We start from the raw sequence: 13259 nt of genomic DNA on the forward strand, positions 1-13259 counted from the left end.
TAAAGCCGTAGTTGATTTGTATTTGTCACAATTTTTTTCTTTTGACTATAATAATTAGTGGTGATATAATTTTTTTTTTTTTTTTGATAAAAATCATATTTGTTTTAGTGGTTGTTGATGGTATCTCAACCACACAATTGCAGAACTAATAATATGATCTTTCCTTTATGCATTTACTTTCATATAGCTCTATGCATCTTTTAATTTTGAAGCAATAATCATATGATTATGTTAATATTTTATTAAATTAAGGAATATATTGATTCATTCAATATAAATTACACATAAAGTTCAATTAATACATTAATATTCAAAAATATAAATTACCATAAATTCACATAAATTAAATAAATACTCACATTAAATGATATAAATACCTACATGTCAAGTTGGATTTGAACCCACGACCCATTGAATGAGTAATAAATTTGGGAATTGAAGAAGTATCATATAAGCAATAATAATTAAATAAAGTACTAAACGAACTTGAACTATTAAAGGGTAAATGCCACTTCTGATTTTTCAATTATGTTGTTTTTTTTAATTTGATCCCTCATGTTTTTCCTTTATCAGATTTAGTCCCTCACATTTAAAAATTCTATCGACCTTAGCCCCTACCGTTAAATCTTTGTTAAAAATAGGGAATTTATAAGAATATAAATAAATAGAGTTGATGGCATCACCATTCCCCCAAATACATACCTTTTAATTTATTTATCCAAAATTATAATTAACCACTAGGGGTAAAAAATTATAGGGCATTTCACTACAAATTAATGTGGATACCATGGATATGTCTAATTAGATTGATTTTTTACAAAAATATTTAATAAATGGTTAGTTTAAAATTATTGCACATCAACAAATTTAACAAAAAGAATTCAGAACATGGTGGTAAAATAAAAGAATATAACATTTCACAAAACAAAAAATAAAATTAAGAAAATAAAAAATAGACATAAAAAATATAATATGATCAATTTTATTAAATTCGAATTTCTTATCAAAATCTAAAATGTGGGAGTTTGTTAATTTTATTTTAATATTGAATCATTTATATATTATATTTTACTTTTGTATTAATTTGTTCTAATAAAAAAATATCAAACATATAATTATTAAATACGAAATGCAAAAATTCAATTTTAAGGTTTATATCTTTTATTTAGTATTATCAATTAAATTTATAAGGGAGTTACAAATAATAAATTAAATGATTTCTTCGTCAATTAAAATAATTATTATCAATTTTTTTATAAAATGTTTATATACTAATGATTCAATAACAGAAAAATATAAATAAAATTATGAGTTTAATATCTTTAGTAACTAATAAATTTTATATTCACATCTAACAATATATTGTACGTTCATTGCACGTGATACTTTCTAGTAATAAAATTTAAATAAAAATAGAAAAAGGCATAATAGAACCTACACATAATGATTGACCAATTTTATTAAATTATAATTTCTTGTAAAAATAATTCAAAATAAGGAGTTTTGATTAATTAATTTTATTTCAGCACTGGAGTTTTTAATATTATTTTTTTTCATATTAATTGATTTGGTTCAAAATAATAAAATATAATTATTGATGAATGCGAAATTTAAAATTTTAATCTTGGGGAATATTTTTTTTTTGTATTTAGTAGCTACAATTTAACTTAGAGAGTGAATTATAAATAATATAAACTTAAAAAATTTTCTTATCACTCAAAATTATTATTATCAATTTGTTTGAAAATATAACGGTATATATTAATATTTCAATGACACAAATAGTCAAACATATTTAATATTACGAACTAATATCTTATGTAGTTATCTGTGAATGATATATTTATCTCTAAAAATATATTTTTGCACATGTATTGCACGTCATAGTTTCAAATATGTATAAAGTAAATTACATCTACCTCCCCTAAGATTGAGCATATACAAATTCTTCCTCGTTATTTAGAAAATTACAACTACCCTCTTTATTTTAACGGCTGTCTAACTGCAAGCCCACTCCGTTAGCTTCCGTTAGGTTTCCGTCCAATTTTTGCTGTAAACTAACAAAAATGCCTCTTGGGATTATTAATTACAATTTCACATTTTTAAATTTTTTTATGGACTAATTTGCCCTCTAGATCTTAATGTAAGTTATTCATTGTCAGATAGTGTGTAATTATTATGTTGATATTTACTGTTGGATGAAATTATAATATTTTTTCAATTAACTTAAAAAGATTGTTGCAAACACTACAAGAAAATAGGGTATTAGAGACGGAAAGTAGGATTTCCGTCTCTAAAAGAAATTAGAGACGGAAAAAGCCATCGCCGAAGAATTGAGAGAGGAGAAGGAATGGAAAAGAAACACAAGTGAGAAAGAAAGAGGAAGAAAAACGATAACAGAGAGAGAAAGAGATGAGTTTTTGATTTTTTACTTTTTGTATAATTATTATTATTATTAATATATTATTATTATTATTACCATTATTATTATTATTATTATTATTATTGTTATTATTATTGTTCTTGTTGTTGTTATTATATTATTATTATTGTTAGTATTACTATTATAATAATAATAGTAGTAATAATAATAATAATTATTATTATTATTATTATTATTTTAAATCATGAGATCGACTCATAAAATGTTTTACATAGATATAGTTGAAATTAATATATGTTCATGATCTGCAAAATTTATATATTTATAAATGTTAGTATAACATTGATATAACTATCATCTTATATTTTTGAACAACATGGGTTAATCTGGCCATCAAAATTCAGATCAGACCATTAGATATGATAAAACTTATAAAAAAATACATTTGGTAAAGTTTTAGACTTATTGGATATACGGATGTCGAGATATCGTACTCGAAACATAAGAGTAATCATTCAAGAAGGTGTATCGTTGAATCAGACCATGTGATTTTAAATTATACCGTCCGATATGATCTAATGTACATAGTCTTGTATATATTTAAATTTCGTATGAATCAGGTGCCCGGATTGTAAGATATCGTAGTTATCGATTAAATTTTTTAATCTCATTATATATAAAATAAAATAATAATTAGAATTGTTCAACTATCATCATCATTACTATTATTATTGTTGTTGTTATTATTATTATTATAATAATTTTTAGATTAATTCATAGGAATTACTAAATTTTGACATAAATCTATAAAGAATAAAAAATTATAAATGAATTACTTGTCAATTTAAGAAAAATATAACGTAATACAAATATATATTAAAATATAACATAAAGTTTATATATGTCATATTAAATAATAATTTTAATTATATAAAATTAAATATATAAAAAATTCAAAAAAAATATATATATATAAAATAAAAAAATATATTCACCAGCTCGCCAGCCAGCTCGAGCTCGAGCTCGAGCTCAAATGTATGTAAATTGATTAATATATGTTCACAATCTGTAGTAAATTTATATATTTATAAATGTTAGTATTACATTGATGTAACTATCATGTTACATTATTGAACAACATAGGTTAATCGGACCATCAAACTTCAAATCAGACCGTTCAATATGATCATACTTACAGAAAAATACACTTGGTAAGTTTTAGACTTATTGGTTATACGGATGTCAAGATATCGTAATCATTGATTACATTTTTTATCTCATTATATATATAATAAAATAATGATTAAAATTATTCAACCATCACTACTATTATCCAAAATAAAATGTATGATATTGATTAATAATTATAATATATGGTCAATTTTGATTATAAAATTTATCAAATATTAAATATAAAGTAAAATATATAAAAAAATTCAAAAATAAAAATATATATAAAAAATAAAAAAATTAATATTAAAATTAAAAATACATTATAATTATACAAATATATATTATCATGTCATATAATTACAACTTAATTATTATTACATAAATAAAAAAAAATTATTTTTGTGTTTTAATATTTTAATAAATAAAAAAATTCCTATTTACACCATAAGAGACGGAAATTTCCGTGGCTAAATTAAAGAAAATTTTACGAAAATACCAACGGTAATAACCAAGTCTCAACCATCTCGATTTTTAAGCAATCATTCAACAGTATCAGAGACGGAATGTAACATATTTTAGCGAAATTATAAATGCATCTCTAAAATAAAAATTATTAATGATTTTTCATAAAAAAGAGTTCCATCTCTAAATCCGTCTCTGATAAAGACAGATTTAATTCCGTCTCTAATTTTTGGTCTCTGATACCCTGTTTTCTTGTAGTGAAATGTACAAAATCCTATTGAATATGCATAAGTAAAAATAAACATAAAAAAGTAGAACAATTCATAGTGTGGATAAAATGATGATGTTCATTCCACGAAAACATTGCAACGATCATAAATACGATCATTTAAACACATTGATTTTTTTTCAGTGAATAGGGTTTGCAAATAGAAGAGAAAATGCAGGAAATGAGAGATGTAATCTGACCAAATACAAAGGAGCAAATATGAATTTTTACCACCCTCTAACTTTTTAAATTATTTCCATACCTCTTTTATAAATAAATAAATAAAATATTAATAAAGGGTAATGCAGTGGTTTCACCCTCACCGTTTAGGGGCTTCACAATTATTTTTAAAATTAAAGGGCTATTTATAATTTTTTCAAATAATGAGTATCTGTATATCAAACTTTAGAGTAGGTAGATGTAATTTACCCATCAATATATTGTGAGATGATCATATGAACAGCAACGCCAGCAGCAGCATTCAACAGCAACAGCTTGAGCAAGTTTGAAGCTTGAAGACGACAGTCCTTTTTCCTTTGTAACTCAGAGTTACATTTCTATTTATTACGCTTCTCTTTCTAGCTTAATTGGTTGTACAGTTGTCATCCTACTTGGCAGAGTTAGTGATAGGATCACATTTTGTACTTATTTCATGTAATATTTTGGCCTATTTTGTGACCAAATGCTCCTAATTAAATATTATTTTGCAGCATTAGGACAAATGAAATGAAAAATGAAGAAAAGCACCAAAATGAAAATTCGGACGAGACTCAAACTCAATTTTTGGCAAGAGTTTGGAGCTGCTTCGACTACCTTTGATGAAGGAGGAATTTAACTAGGAATATAATTCTATTTCTATAAGTCTTTTAGTTCAATTAGGAATCTACTGGTAATCCTAGTAAAATTAGGTATTTAGCTATTATATATAGGTGATGTAATTCACTTTAGAAGACAACTTTTGAACTCTTCTATTTCTCTAGTTTTTATGATATTTTCTTACTTTGCTTTTCATGTGTTCTTCCATTAATATGTCCGGCTAAATTCCTTATTTTCTGGTTAAGGTATGGTGATTGCTTGATTCGTAATATGTTGTGAGATCTAATCTGCTCCTTTTACACTTGTTAAATGAATATTCGTGTTATTCTCTGTGCTCTTATTACAAGCGTCTGATTTATGAATGATTCGGCCGGTTATTCGTAGAGTTTGTTAGCTTCTTCTTCCTCAGTTCGTCTGTGTATACATGTATAGCTTAACAGTCTGCAACTTCCAATTTTTTAGTTAATGAGAGAGATTACAATTTTCTCTAAGATTATCTTCAATGGAGTTAATCCTCTCTCTTGAGAATTCAAGATTCTCACATGGTATCAAAGCCTTCATTTGAAGGACTCTGCATGCTCAGATTTTGTATATTCAGTTGAAACTCATCACGTCTTCATGGAAATCAGAATGGGAACCTTAGCTGAACAATTGCAGCTTCACAAATCCGATCAACTTGGGATGATATTGGTGAGTGCGCCTCTCACTGGGAATAACTATTTGAATTGGAGTTTTGGAATCAGGCGTGCACTACGAGCAAAGATGAAGTTGGGTTTCATTGATGGAACTTCTGTAAAACCGAATGCAATCGATCCATTTTTTGAACAATGGATTTTAGTCGACAGTATGATGACAACATGGATCCTAAACTCCTTTTCTAAAGACATTGTAGAGCCTTTTTTTTATGTACATAAAGTCCTCTAGGAATCTCTAGTTGGATCTTGAACAACAGTATCAAGAGTTTAATGGACCACAATGATAACATCTTCAGAGAGAAATCTGCTCATGACACAAGGAAATATGCCTCTATCTTCATATTTCAGGAATTAAAGAAGCTTTTGGATGAAATGGCAAAATTAAAAAATATAACAGGGTCTGGATGTTAGAAGGGTCCAAACCAGAGGATATCAGATAATGGTATGACTTTGGAGCTCTCGCTTCAGTTCATACTATGTCACCGTACTTTTAAAAAATTTCAAAACTTCGGAGTGGATTAGTGAGGTGGTCTTTGATTCATGGCAAAATAACCCTTAACTAAAGAGAGATGATATTTTTTGGAGATAAAATTCATATAAGTTGCTTCAGAAACTGCAAGAAAAGAGTCACATCCAGCATTTTATTTTATAAAGTTGTAGAGACCAGACATGGTGGCTTTCAATAAAATCAAAGTTGTCTTAAGAGAAGCTCCCTTGGTATCAGCTATTAGTGAAGATGATATCTCTACCAGAAGAGCTTAGGGATTATGGGTCTGTCTCACTGAGATGAACAAAGTCAAGTATCCATTCAGAATTTTCTCAAACAAAGTGAATAGATCGTTTCTGCTAAATTCCACAACGGGAAAAGCATTGAGTTCGCAGAAAACTTATTTGAGAAGAAGAAGATGTTAATCTGGGAAAATAAGCTACCAGTGACCAAAGCTACGAGAATGAAGACGTGCAACATGCTGCATGTTGGGCAATGGCATAATCATATATGCCCTTTCTGTGAAAAACAAGAGAAGTCCCTGTTTGGAACAAAAATTTTGGTCACACAAAAGAAACTCGAATCAAACTAGGACAAGGGAAAAAGAAAGAATTTTCACAAAAAGGAGTAAAAATTGAAGAATGTGAAAAATAAAAAATAAGGCTGTCGCCAGAAAACAACAAAGACCAACAGTGAGCAAGACAGGAAAACCAGCTAGCAATCACATGGCCGACAAGCCATTATGACCAACAACTGAAAAGGACACGGGATGAAGAACGTAGTGACGTCATCCGAAAGAGACAATATGATGACGAACGCAATGATGTCATCAAAAAATAAGTTTGGAGTCGGGGTTTGAAGTTCGCAGACACCTATAAATAAGAAAGCAATGAAGCAGATGGGGACCATCAGAAAACTTCTCCAACTCTTCAAAGCATAATAATTTGAGTATTCCAAATCTTTGTAGTTTTAAGCTTTTAGTTTATGGGGGTTTCCCCAAAGAGTCAAGTCCTCTTTCATGCGAGAGGCTAAATAGTTGTCTCCTCCAATGGAGATAATATTTATATAATATTTTCTATATTTGTTCATAAAAGTAAGGCTTCTGTTCAATTTGTTGTCCAAAATTCTATTAAGTCCCTATATTGGACTGTCTTCTACGCCCTAAGTTAGGAAACAAAATAGGGCTATGTTGTTTGTTGTTGAAGGAGCCAAGTGCCTGCAAACCATCTGCTGCGATAGTGTGGTTGGAAGAAGTTCGTAAAATGAATAACTTGAAATACTCGAAAACAAGGCGGTAGGAAAAAGGTACGAATTTCTGTGGGCTTAATTTATTTCGGAAGCATGTTGGTCGTTTTTAGAGCATCAGAATGGACTATTAGGCTGCAAAATAGTCATAAAATTAACTAAAGAACCGAATCTAAGTAAAATGGAAAGATACAGGACTAAAACTAATATTATCAAAGTTAAGGACCATAATAATTTCGGGACATAAATAGAGGACTATCCAATTCTTTTCCTCCAAAAAAAAATATTTTTCTAACTAATGCAGAATATAAATTCGAACACCAAGATGGTAAGAAATTAAGCATTTATAGCAAGCACATAAGATCTTGTACACCACTCCTTCAATCGCATTTGCTTTCTGGTAAAAGTATTCATTAGGAAGTAATAAAGAATAATCAATAATTGCAAAATAAACTAACTACCATTAATAAACATTTATCAACTCCTAACTCCTATGATCACCACGTCTCCCTTTTAAAGTACTAATAAACAAAAAACTCCCTGAACCCAAAAAGAAAGAAAAAAAAAAAAAAAAGCATTACGACCCTAGTACTCTTAAGCCAATAGCACCAAGACACCCAACGCAGGAGTCAGTGAGCTTTTTAAAAAAATCAAAGAGACTACATTGCACTTTCTTTCATTCAAAGGGGTTTTTTGCCTATTAATATCTTTTTACATGGGGTGAAATGCAATCAACCTCCGACAATTCGATTAGTCATAAGATAGCTTTTAGAAATCCGAGGTTACTAGTACGTAGGAAGAGCTGTTTGGGGATATCAAACACTGCATCAGATAGAGCTGACAAGGGCTCCAGCAGAAAAGACTGATGATTTTCAGTTTTCCTCTCTTTCTCAGCCAACATTTCTTCCAGTAACGCTTTGGTAGTTTCAACACCTGCGCAGTTTGATAAGTAGGAGTAAATTCATTTTTCTCTAGTAACATAGTATTTTACCCTAATATACGATTGTAGAATTTTGTGCGGAGCATAAAAAAAAAATATGATTACTTATTATGGTTAAAAGTAAATAATTGTGGCAAACATCAATTATCCACGAATACACAATTAATATTAGCAATTTTTCTTGCAAATAAGGCTAAACACATTAGTCATAGTTAAAAACCATGAGAAATATGTCTGTCATAGTTAGAATTAGGGGAAATGTTGATTACCCATGATCCAAATTTTACGTTTTTGCGTTGTTTTTATTTGACTCTAGTAGATAATATTGATTTGTCATAATTTATATTTAGGTTTCATGTAATTACATATGGCCCCTTATGGTTTGGGAAATTACATCTAGCACCTCCTAAAGTTTGCTTTCGTCTAGTACATAAGTTCCTCCACAGTCAAAATTCACTAAATTTGCTGATATTAACAAGAAAACTGAATGAAGATTGACATTTATTCTTAATTAATTTAAAAATGACTTATTAAAGGTCAAACAACTTTTTTTCAAATTAAACTACCCTTATAACAGTGAAAATATACCTCCTTACATACATTAACGCATGAAAACGTATGAGGATAATTCGATCATAAATAGATTTATTTAACCTACTATAAGTCAGTAAAATCAATCGGGGTAAATATAATTTTTTTTTTTTGAATTTTTAGTTAATATCAGCAGATTTTGTGAATTGCAACTAACGGAGGAACTTATTTATTAGATGGAAGCAAACCTAAAAATTATCTTTTTAAGAAAAAAAGCGACTCGACATATATTTGTTATATAAATTATATTTTTATAATTTTTTTAATAATATTAAAATAATTAACCCATAATATAATGTATAAATTATGTAAAGTGAAGTAATTGCTTGCCTGAGAGGTAGCCCCCATGGACATAGCCGTTAAACTTCTCACTCGTATGCTCGCCTGTGAAAAATATCCTTCCTACTGGTGCCTGCAACAAATATTCAAGAAAAATGTAAACCTTAGCTAGTTTTAGACACAACCAAAAACACCATACCAATGTGTTCGTGTCGGGATCATATCATACAAACCTTTATGTCATCGACTAGCTGACGATCTACATAAATCGGGTAGTTACTATAGCTGCCCCGTTGGAAGCGGTTGTTCCACCAACGCGGTACAAGAATGTCGACTGCGTCCGGAATGTCATGTCCAAACATGTTCCTCAGCACTTCCATTGCCTCTCTCATGGTTTCTTCATCGGATTGTGCTTCGATCCGTTGAGATTCTCCGTTGGTCAAAGTCACAACCAGGATGTTCGAACCCGGGTATGCGTTCTCCATGTGCTAATCATAGACAAAGATTTAATAACTATATGACAAAGAGTGGGATGTAAGCATATAATAACGGTAGGAACCTGCCAAAACGTGTAGTATCCTCTTCGTTCATGGGCGTAGATGAAGAACTCTTTGTCAGGTCCACACGGCCAAAACTTGTGAGGAAACTTGAGGAAAACCTTTGTGTAGACCATGATGTCGATGTTCGATATTGCCTCTGTCTTCCACCTCTGTTGCACAAATTTTGCATTGCCTTTCAACATTTTTGGATAGGTTTTTCTGTGTTTAAATGGAATAAAAAGCGCAATTAAGATTTGAAATACAGTACGGGCAAGGGCGGTGAGAAGGAGATGTTGAGGTTGCTCTGCAGGACGCCGATGCTGGCAGACAAAATCACATACTGTGCTTCGTAAATGCAGTCATCTTCAGTTTTTACTGTTACGCCGTTTCTAGAGTGTTGTAATTTCCGAACTACCTGCTTGCAGTTTAATCATGTAAACAACTAATCAATAATATGAAAATTTTCATTTTTAATTAGATCTGACAAATTTATCGTGTGATTGATCACTTTTTTTTAATTACAATTTTGTTTTTATTTTTAATCATATTGATATATTGATAAAATCTGTGTATTTCTTAAATAGGAAAATTATATTTTGCTATCCGAACTATGCCCATTTTAACACTTTACTATCAAAATTTTTTTATGTGACAACTACTATGTCAACTTTACGAAATTTACACTTTTTCATATCTGACCATCTTTTTGTTTATTTTTCTACAGTTAAAACATCACATGTTGTGCATATGTAAAAAAATATCACATTACGTAACTTTTAAATATCACATATGCACTGCACGTGATGTTTTTTCGACTAAAAACTTGGTTGAGAAACAGTTATAAATGGCAAAGTGCAAAATTTTGTAAAGTTGAAATGGTAAATTGACACAAAAAAAGTTTAAATGCTAGCGGATAAAAATAATTATAGTTTGAATGCCAAAATATAATTAAATCCCCCGGAAAAAAAAAAAAAAAAAAAAAGTTACCTTGTTGAGCTTGAGCCTGGTGTCCAAGATTTTACCCTGCTGGGTAAAAAGAAAGGTCTCCGCCATTTTATACAGCAGATGTTCATACCCTCTTTCATCCGCAACCAGAAATTCCTTCTCCCCGAAATCCACATAAGTTGATATTGGCTCCACCTCTGTCAAAACCCAATTTTCACCTCTGTAAAATATTATTTTTGGTGTTTCCATCAATTATAAATATTTTATAAGATCTCTTTCAAACTATATTTTATAAGATTTTTGACCATATTCTTTTTATAAATATTTTAAACTCCTTATAATTAGCGCCCGATAGGCCGAAACACCTTCACAATTTTACTAGTATTTCACTTTTACCCTTTTTATAATCGACATTTCTTACTAAAAGCAAAAATATCTGTTTATATGATTTCAATTTTAATAGCTCGGTAGCTTTTTCGACCATTTTAATATGAAATACTCTAACATCTTATAAGTTTAAATATTAAAATACCTTAAAATATTATTTTTCAAATAAAATTAAATATTTCAAAATTCTAAAATAATTTATAAAATATAAAAAATAATATAATATTTCACATAAATTTAGGTCAAAAAGGCCCTAAATCAAGAGAAGAAAATGATTTTACCTGCCATTTCAAAGTCATGCAGAATGAAGTCAATCGCCAAGTCTATTGGACTCCTGGGACCGCTGTCATATTTAATTATATAAGCTGATGATTCCTAGGAAATCACACGCCAAACAGCGAATTATTTTGTCATACAAGTAGGGAAATTAGTGATTACGTCGTCGTTTCATCATCGCCAGGATTGTCGGAATCTTGGTTCCGCAGCTTCGCAATGGCGGACTCCACCGCCTTGTTGTACGACTCCGCCGCCACTCCGCTCGGAAATATCTTCCCGCTGCATTAATATTAAAAGAAAATACTATTTATTATTTAGGAAAAAAAATAAAAAAGCTTAAGGTGAAATTTTTAATTATACTTATTTTTGTAAACGTAACGTGTGTATGAAAATAATTAAATAAAACATACGTATATTTTTAAAAATATTATATATATATATATGTAATATTTATATATTTAAAAAAATAAATAAAATTATTAATTTAAGTATAAAAATTCGGTTCTATAATATTTATATTACTGTTGCATAGTGCATAATTGTATGTACATTGTCATATATTATTTGAGTTCGAACGGCTTATAAGCTTTAATTTGTTTTATTTTTTACATTTTTATAACAAAATCACAAGTTTAATAGTTAGAATTTTCTATCATAATTTTATTTGTATATTTTATTTTATTTTTATACATAATGCGTGTTTAAATAAATTTGATGATGTAATTTTTTTATACGATATATATATATATATATGAAATGAAATAAAAATATATATAATTTGCGAAGTAATACTACATATATAAACATATACGTACGAACATACGTACGTGTTGTCGTAGATATTGTAACGAGCGTTGCTGTAGTCAGAAAAGCAGGTGCGGAGGTTGGACCGGCCGGCCAGTTCCCAGACGGGGTTCATCTGCTTCCCCCCAACTCCGGCGATCCAACCGGCGCCGAGCTCCACCGTCACGCCCCCAAACTCCTCCTTCCGAATCCTCCCCCCGATTCTGTCAGCCGCCTCCAGTATTACCACGTCGTCCACCCCGTTCTCCGCCAGCACCTTCGCCGCCGTAATACCTATATATATATATAATTAAATTCATATATATCCATCAAACACACACGGACACACGCACATATACATACACAAGTATATGTATATATATATACCAGAAATACCAGCTCCGACGATGAGAACGGAGCACCGGGTTCGGGTCGGATTTTCCATGACGAAACTGAAAGAAATAGGATGGAGAGAGAGAGAAGAGATTAGTGTTTGTTTTTTAGTTGGGGAGGAAGAAATTAGAGGGAGGAGTGGGTTTATATAGTTTTTGTTGGTTGCCTTTTCCACTTGGCGTTCTGTCTGTTTTTTCTTCTTTTTTTTTTTTTTTAATTACTTCTGGATATCTTACTGTACAACATTTACTAAAACACTGTTTATAAATCTTTGGGTATATTACAATGGAGTCATTGAGAATAATTATACATATTTATTTATTGTTTGAAAAATTATAAATATTATTTTAGAATTAACGACCATTCAACTAATATTCCCTCGTAAAAACCCATTATGTAAGGTATTTGTTAGTCGATCGTTGATTTTAAGAAGTTATTTATAATATTTCAAACAATGAGGAGTATTTATAATTATAAAAAATCTTATGGGAGCCTTCTGTAATATCCAAAATTTTGACTTGCAAAAGTTCAGGACAAATTACAATTGATCTCCTAAATTTTGGTATGACTACAAATATTTCTTGTTATTTGAAAAAT

General features: G+C 29.5%; 1 protein-coding gene across 1 annotated transcript; it reads right to left on the reverse strand.

Annotated features, from left to right (window-relative positions):
* Positions 1 to 7970: 7970 nt before the first annotated feature.
* Positions 7971 to 12776, reverse strand: LOC105172222 (polyamine oxidase 1-like). The gene is made up of 10 exons (XM_011093595.3): positions 12657 to 12776; positions 12314 to 12563; positions 11649 to 11765; positions 11492 to 11553; positions 10866 to 11020; positions 10147 to 10293; positions 9899 to 10048; positions 9573 to 9827; positions 9391 to 9472; positions 7971 to 8462 (listed from the first exon to the last, which is right to left on the reverse strand). Exons 1-10 carry the CDS (start codon positions 12712 to 12714, stop codon positions 8284 to 8286), a joined length of 1455 nt encoding a protein of 484 aa, XP_011091897.1. The 5' UTR covers positions 12715 to 12776; the 3' UTR covers positions 7971 to 8283.
* Positions 12777 to 13259: the final 483 nt, after the last annotated feature.

This window comes from Sesamum indicum, linkage group LG10 (genome assembly GCF_026168435.1).
Source record: "Sesamum indicum cultivar Baizhima isolate 11 linkage group LG10, ASM2616843v1, whole genome shotgun sequence".
Lineage (NCBI taxonomy): Eukaryota > Viridiplantae > Streptophyta > Magnoliopsida > Lamiales > Pedaliaceae > Sesamum > Sesamum indicum.